This window comes from Lactuca serriola, chromosome 4 (assembly GCF_051521515.1).
Source record: "Lactuca serriola cultivar US96UC23 chromosome 4, Lser_US96UC23_V15, whole genome shotgun sequence".
NCBI classification, from domain to species: domain Eukaryota; kingdom Viridiplantae; phylum Streptophyta; class Magnoliopsida; order Asterales; family Asteraceae; genus Lactuca; species Lactuca serriola.
In genome coordinates this window covers 327,416,586-327,424,091 of record NC_136411.1, presented here as the reverse complement: position 1 = coordinate 327,424,091, position 7,506 = coordinate 327,416,586, and the positions used below count along the sequence as shown (strand labels likewise).

Sequence of the window (7,506 nt, the reverse complement as noted above, 5' to 3'; positions counted from 1 at the left end):
TGGATTTGGATCGAACTAAATTGTGGTTTTATTAACAAAAGTTAACAAAATTAAGGTAACCGGGTTATCCGCTCCCGGAACCGGAACCGCCGGGTTCCGAGACTGATTTCAAACATTTAAGAATTGCTTAAAATGGTTCCGGTTCTAACTTTCTAAGAACCGTCGGTTCCAGTTGTCATCAAATTAGACGAATACTCGGCTATGCTCATCCCGTCCAAAATAGATACCATTTTAACCAAACATAAGAATTTAAACGATGAAAACTTAGTTAGCGTGTTATCACGATATATCCAAATACGAACAAATAATAATAAAACGCAGCAAGCAAAGGTAGCCAGAGGACCACCACCAACACACCACCGCGCAGGAAGATGGAGAAGGGTTGTGTAACAGCGGCGTTTACAACAACACCGGCAGCACTATTACCACAAAGTTTCTTCACACAAAACCCTAACACCCATTTATCATTATTACATACCCAATCTAATAGTAGAAGAAGAAGTAACAGCAGACCTTCGTTATCCATTAAAGCTTCTTCTTCTTTCAAGACGCAGGCTTTGTCAAGTAATTGGGATGTTCCCACATCAAATTACTCTGCTTCAGCTCCAGCTTGGATGCCTAAATTCGAAGAACTCGATACCACCAACATGCTTCTCCGTCAACGTATCGTCTTCTTGGGATCCCAGGTTTTTAAAGCGTTTTTTCATATATATACTGATGAAATTAGGTAAATTGATTGGTGGGTTCTTGATTTTGTTCAATTTGGTTGCTTAGGTTTTTGAGATTACAGACATACTTATCCACATAAACCATCAATTCATTGAATTTCTTGATAGGTTTTCGTTTTTGTTCAATTTTGTGGCGTATCAATAAGTTAATTTGAATTCCTTGATGGCTTTTCTTCAATCAAATGGCTACATTTTTCAGATTACAATCACTCATATTTCGCGTTGTGTAGTTTCTAGGGCTTAAAGTTTTGGGCAATTTCCATTTTGAATAATTTTTACATGAAGAGAATGGTGTTTTGCAGGTGGACGATATGTCAGCTGATTTTATAATCAGCCAATTGCTATTTCTTGATGCAGAAGACGATAAAAAGGATATAAGATTGTTCATAAATTCGCCTGGTGGCTCTGTTACTGCTGGTATGCTTATTTATGGCTTCCTTTGGTTAACCAAGTTTCTTGATTTTTACTACTATTTTCAAGATTCATGGTTTTGATAGCCCTTGACCACTTTCAGAGGTTAACTACAAAGCAATAAACACATTAAAACTTATCACTTCAAGCTAAAAATATGACATAAAAATGGAACCTTATTGTTTTTAACTTTAAGTTCTTAATCACTAGCAATTGCATTTGAGCCTTGTAGAGTTATAGTCAAGTATTTCATGTAACGTGGACCATTTAAGTGCCAAATTCGAGCACTTTTAAATGTTTTTTTATCACAACTTTTCATAGCTATGACTCTATGTTAAGTTCTTATTATATTTTTGTTTCATTTGAGCTTTCTTGTGGGTCAAATTAGCAATTTGACTTTGCATTGTATCATCTTTAAAATAGAATCCCATAAAAATTGCAACATTTCCTTTCTTGGAAAAGGTTCCAAGTTAAAGATTCATGTAATTCATTGATAGTTACAAATAGGTTCAATCCCATTTTTGTGTAATCTTTTGATGATTAAAAGAAATGCTAAAATTCTATGATCTATTTAATGATGCATTAAGGAATGGGAATATACGATGCCATGAAGCTATGCAAAGCAGATATTTCGACCATTTGTGTTGGATTAGCTGCATCTATGGGTGCATTTCTTCTTGCTTGTGGGACCAAAGGGAAGAGATTTTGCATGCCTAATTCTCGGGTCATGATCCATCAACCTCTTGGAAAGGCTGGAGGAAATGTATGTGATTAAGTGGTTTGCTTTCTTTATCTATACAAATTCTTTCTTTTCATATTAATAATATATATATTTTACTCTTTCATGATTTCAAAGTATCAAGTTATAGATCATAAAATGAAAAATGAAGAACAATGATGTTAATGAATGATACATATTGATATATGAGATTATAGTCCTCATTTTTATCAATGCATTTCTATCATGATTATTATATCATCCTACTTATATCCTATTAAAACATTTTACTTTGATAAATCTATCTATTTATAGCAATATCATTTAAATATAAAGCAATTTTCATTGCTATGATTGGGTAAAGTTTTCAAAGTACAATGTCTTAATAAAAAAGAAAATTGGAAGTGCAATTCTATAGACTATACTAATTTTCCCTTATTAACTAACTAGTTCATGATTTCTCAATTTATATATATATCCAGGCAACAGACATGAGCATAAGAATAAGAGAAATGGTGTACCACAAAGTTAAAGTCAACAAAATCATATCAAGAGTCTCAGGAACTCCTTATGAAAAGGTCATTACCCTTTTATTCATTTTTTCTCATTTGGGCATCAAACTTTCTAACAACTAAACAACCTCCTTCACATGCCTCTTACCTGACTCAGAGTCAGACTCTGGCTCGGTCAAATTCAGACTGTTTGATATCACACTTAGAATTCTCTGACTCCGTCCTGGCTCCTCTGACTTAGTAAGATTTACGACTCAATCAGATCTAACTCAATCAGCAACTATCAGGTTGAAGCGGACACAGATCGTGATTACTTCATGAACGCATGGGAGGCAAAGGCGTATGGATTGGTGGATGAGGTGATTGATGATGGAAAGCCAGGTTTAGTTGCACCAATTGCAGATACAAATCCTCCACCAAAAACTCGTGTGTGGGATTTGTGGAAAGTTGAGGGGAGTAGAAAGGCATTGAAGAATATGCCATCAGAGGACAAGATGTTGCAGAATGGACATGTTAGTGGTGGGGAAGATGGAGATGAATAGAAAAAAGGAAGAATATGCTTCTGCTTGAAGAGAAAATGTAACATTTAGATATTTTTATTTCGAGTTTTGTTGTTAATTATCGAGATATTTAGACTCTTTTTGGTTGATAAAATCATAAAATTCTTAATAGTAATTGCAAAAGAGGTGTAGTCTTGTTGTTTTCTTCTTTAAGATAACTTGGTTGACTAGGGCTATTAAATGAGTTGACTAGTGGTTCTTTATATTAAGAATGTTTACTAGGGGCTTTTAGGTCATTTCACCAGCTAATAAGTCTTTGGAGGTCTGTTATAGTTAACATTGATCAGTTAAGTTGAGAAGTTTGTTTCTAGGAGACTTGGCCTCTTGAATGCCAATAATAATAATGTGTAATCTTATTTTTTCTAGCTCTAATCATTTAATAATTTTTTAAATTCTGCCCTAAAATCATAGTGTACGCCAATTAAGTTTTTGTTTGGTTTCATGAAGCATTTTGCAAATCACTTTACGAAATGCTCTTGACAAAAATTTATCATATTTATCTTTAGCAATTGATTTAGGAACAAAATCACATCAAATCATGTAAAAGGGCAAAACATAATTGGTCGTTGCATACGTATATTTACATATTATATAATACTAGAATACCATTAAGTTCAATTGTTGGGATATTCACAAAAAATGACTACTTTTCAAAAATCATACTCGAGGTTTGAATCATATATTAGAAAAACATCGAAATTGACCATCAATTTTGAAATTTGGTAAATTTTGCATATGTTATTTAGTTGTGAAATGACTTTTCTTATAAAAATATAGTTCGAAATAAGTAAACATGTGAAATACATTTTTGGGAAAAGTTGTTGAAAAGTTTTGTCGGTTTTGAAAATACCCTAGTTGGAAACTATCCTAGAATTTTGAAATGTTTATTAAATAAAAGTTGTTGAGAATAGGTTTTGTCGGTCGGGAGTACCATCACTTTTGAAGGTTGTGAGATTCTAATTAGGGGCCACCGGCTCCACAATTCTTTGGAAAGCATTTCATAGAACAAAATGATTTCATGTTTTTATTTTTATTTTTTAGAATGACATGCCACCAGAGGAATGATAATCGTGTCGTGTCGAAACACTAAATGGGTTGAAAGTGTTTGACCATAACCCGATCCGTTTAATTAACGTGTTGTGTCGTTTCAACGCGTTTATTTTTGTGTCGCGTTTCGTGTAAGGGATATACCTTGAAATATGTCGTGTCATGTTAGGTTAAAAGATTGAGCATGTTTAAAGAGTAGGAGTTGGATAGGCAGAAAGGAAAAATTAATAGTCTGAAGGCGGATTAGATGAAGTCATAGCAAATTCAGATGACAAAATTGAAAACGTATAAGCTTGTAAGGCGGAAGACAAGATCATGAGGATGAGAGATTGATCAAAGAGACTATATTATTTGCGAGAGAACGGAAAAAAACTAAGTCATTTCAACATTATAAAAAGACTGAATCCAATGGTTTTCTTTTACTTATGGTTTTGCTTTTGTATATTTATAGTGTATTTAAAGAATTCAAAATCTTGCATACAAATAAACGTGTCATTTTCGAGTCATATTTGAGTTGAAATTCTCAACCATAACCTTACCCGTTTAATTTTCGTGTCGTGTCGTGTCAACCAGTTTATTTAAACGAGTTGAAATAGCTTACCCAAACCCGTTTATTCCATGTCAAGTTCGTGTCGGGTTTCGTGTCGTGTCAATTTTTGCCACTTTGCCACCTCTACATGCCACCCTTAGTGGCGAGTTTAGAATAGAAAACCATGTAGTTCACTAAAAGTCAGACCAGTTTAAAAAATGGGTTCTATCGAGTCAGTTTACTAAGAAAAAAATGTTTTACTATGTATAAAAACTTTAGTTGAAATGACTAAGCCCGAAATGGTTTTCCTTAATTTTTTTACTAAAAGCAACATATACTTGGATTTAGCAAGCTTATGTTATACAAATATGAAAGAAGAAGCATTTATTTATAATAGAAAACTTCTTAATCATTGTTTTCTTATAGTTAATACGAGACTACTTAATCTTAGTTATGACATGCCTTTTATTGACTTTAGTTTATATAATTTTTTCCTTAATTTTCTTTTACCAAACACATTAAGGTAGGTCCTTCAAAATATTTAAGGTAGGCCCTAAATGTTGTTTGTATATAACTTCTCATAAACTTTTTAAATTTAGGTCGGTCAAGTGACCCACCTTCCCATAACATAGCCTCGCCACTGGCCACCCTAAGTTTGAAGGTTGTGAGATTCTAACTAGGTGAAGCTTCTTTTAAAGTGTTTAATTCCCAAGTGATCAACATTAAGCCATACTGTCGGTGATTTATAGTACTCTTTATAATAGAGGGCCGTGGGAGAGAAACAATGGCATTATGCAACATATAAATCACATTGGTTGAATTATGATATGGATTTGCCTTTAGGTATGAATTATTCTTGTTTGGTTCATATTCATTTGGTGGCTCACAAGATACATTTAGGTGATAATTAAAATGTGTGTATTTCTAACCGTTTGAAATTGAATAAAGTTATGGAGATAGTTGTTGATATTGATGTAAATCACATTTGTATCTGTATGTTGTCAATAGTATTGTCAAAGCTAGAAACAATTTTCATGCAAAGAGATCAGCAGTTAGTAATAGATCAACTAGTGGAAATCGGTCGAATGAAAATCGATAATGTGGAAATTGATCGGATGTGAATTGTTCAAGTAGAAATGGGTATGGTAGAAAATTGTCAGAAAAATTAATGTATTATAAGTTACCTTTTATGGTGACTTTGGAGTTTGGATGCGGTGTACAAAAACAACCTTTTATGGTGAATCTAGTTTTTGTGTACAAAACATTGGAAGAAGTTGGTTGTAAGTGTCACAACTAGCATTTTTAGCTAGGAAATTCTATTCTCATGTAAACATTATCCATTGTAAGACTTGTACTCTAAATGAATATCATAATCTATACTCACTCAATATATTTCTTATAGTCAATAAGGGGTTGGAAACCCTAGAAAATCTCGGTTCAAATTCATTATGGACTAGGAATTCTTTTTTTTTTACCTAATGGATCAATAAACCTTCCACTTGACTACTTTGGGCCTAGAACCCTTAAATGGGCCCTAATTGAACCCACTTTCATAAAATTTAACATTTTGGGCCATAATGAATCCAAAATGAATTGGTTTACTTTAATGGGCCTTATTGGACCATAATTGATTCAATTAGCTTTCATGGACCATAAATCCATTCTTTTATACAAAATTGGGCCGTTAACTACTCTAAGGGCCCAATGGGCCGAAAACTTCTTCTTGGACCTCAAAAATTTTGAACCAAGATAAGAAGTGAGTCAAAATAATCTATTTCCTTCTCTCCTAGCCCAAAAATCGGCCCAAGTAAAAAAAAAGAGATTAGTGGATGATTAAGGGAGGGATTGACACCTCATAATTATCCAACATACCTCTAGGTTATATCCCTCATGTATCCATGCAAGGTTCATGTATCAAGGCAAGCTCATTTCTCCCCCCTCTCTCTTCTTATCTACGGCCGAAACCCCTCACCACCACCTCCATAATTTACTTTCAAATTCACTAAAAATCCTCTCAAGAACTTCAAAGTTAAATCTCATCTTTCCTCTTCAAAAATTCGTGTGTGCTTGTGTATGCAAGAAGTTATCATCAAAGATCATCATTTTGGTAAGCTACCTCTATTCAAGAAGTTTAGCTTTATCTTTATGTTAAACTTATCACTCATAATCACACCATTTCATGATTTTTCTATTTGGAATCTTCTTGAACTCGAAAATTTCTCCAAGAAGCTTGCTAGGCCGAAAAACCTCATCATCTTCTACCAATTCTTCTTCAAAACCGTGAACATCAAAGCAATGTGAGTTCATACCCCTCTATTTTCGGTTTTATAATGTTTTATGGGGGAGAATACAAGTGAAATGTGTAGATCTATGGGTATTTGTATGTTATGTGTGATTTCTTGTGTTATATGGTGAATATGTGCTAAAAATGAAATATATTACGAGATCTATAGTTCAAGAAGGAAAAATATGTGATCTAGGATATATTTCACTTAACATGTGTAATGACCCTAAAATCATGACTAAATTTTTTTGTTTTAATATTACTAAAAATCGCACATCAACTATTAGATAATAAAACCATGAATCGTATGTCTCAAAATGCCATTGTAAATGTATCAATTCACAACTGGAGTTAATATCATATCAGAATATCTAAATAAAACTCCCAGGAATAAACTACAACTGTGGTGTGTGCCATGCCATCAATCCGAGCTCTTCCCCTTGCTTGCGGAAGTACCTGAAACCAAAACTGAAAACTGTAAGCACAAAGCTTAGTGAGCTCCCCCAAACTACCACATACCATACAATAACATATAAACACATATTGGGCCTTGCCCACTGCATCAGACTGAAATCCGGACTAACTGGGGCCTTTCCCCCTGCATCGGACCGACGTTCGGAAACTGCATCGGATCGAAGTCCGGACTAACTGGGGCCTTGCCCCCTGCATCGGACCGAAGTCCGGACTAACCGGGGCCTTGCCCCTGCATCAGACCGA

At 34.1% G+C, this 7,506-nt stretch overlaps 1 protein-coding gene across 1 annotated transcript; it reads left to right on the top strand.

The window, feature by feature from the left end:
- Positions 1–264: 264 nt before the first annotated feature.
- On the top strand, positions 265–3,052 carry CLPP3 (CLP protease proteolytic subunit 3). The gene is made up of 5 exons (XM_079034978.1): positions 265–686; positions 1,031–1,145; positions 1,727–1,902; positions 2,340–2,435; positions 2,657–3,052. Exons 1-5 carry the CDS (start codon positions 372–374, stop codon positions 2,909–2,911), a joined length of 957 nt encoding a protein of 318 aa, XP_078891104.1. The 5' UTR covers positions 265–371; the 3' UTR covers positions 2,912–3,052.
- The last annotated feature ends 4,454 nt before the right edge of the window (positions 3,053–7,506 follow it).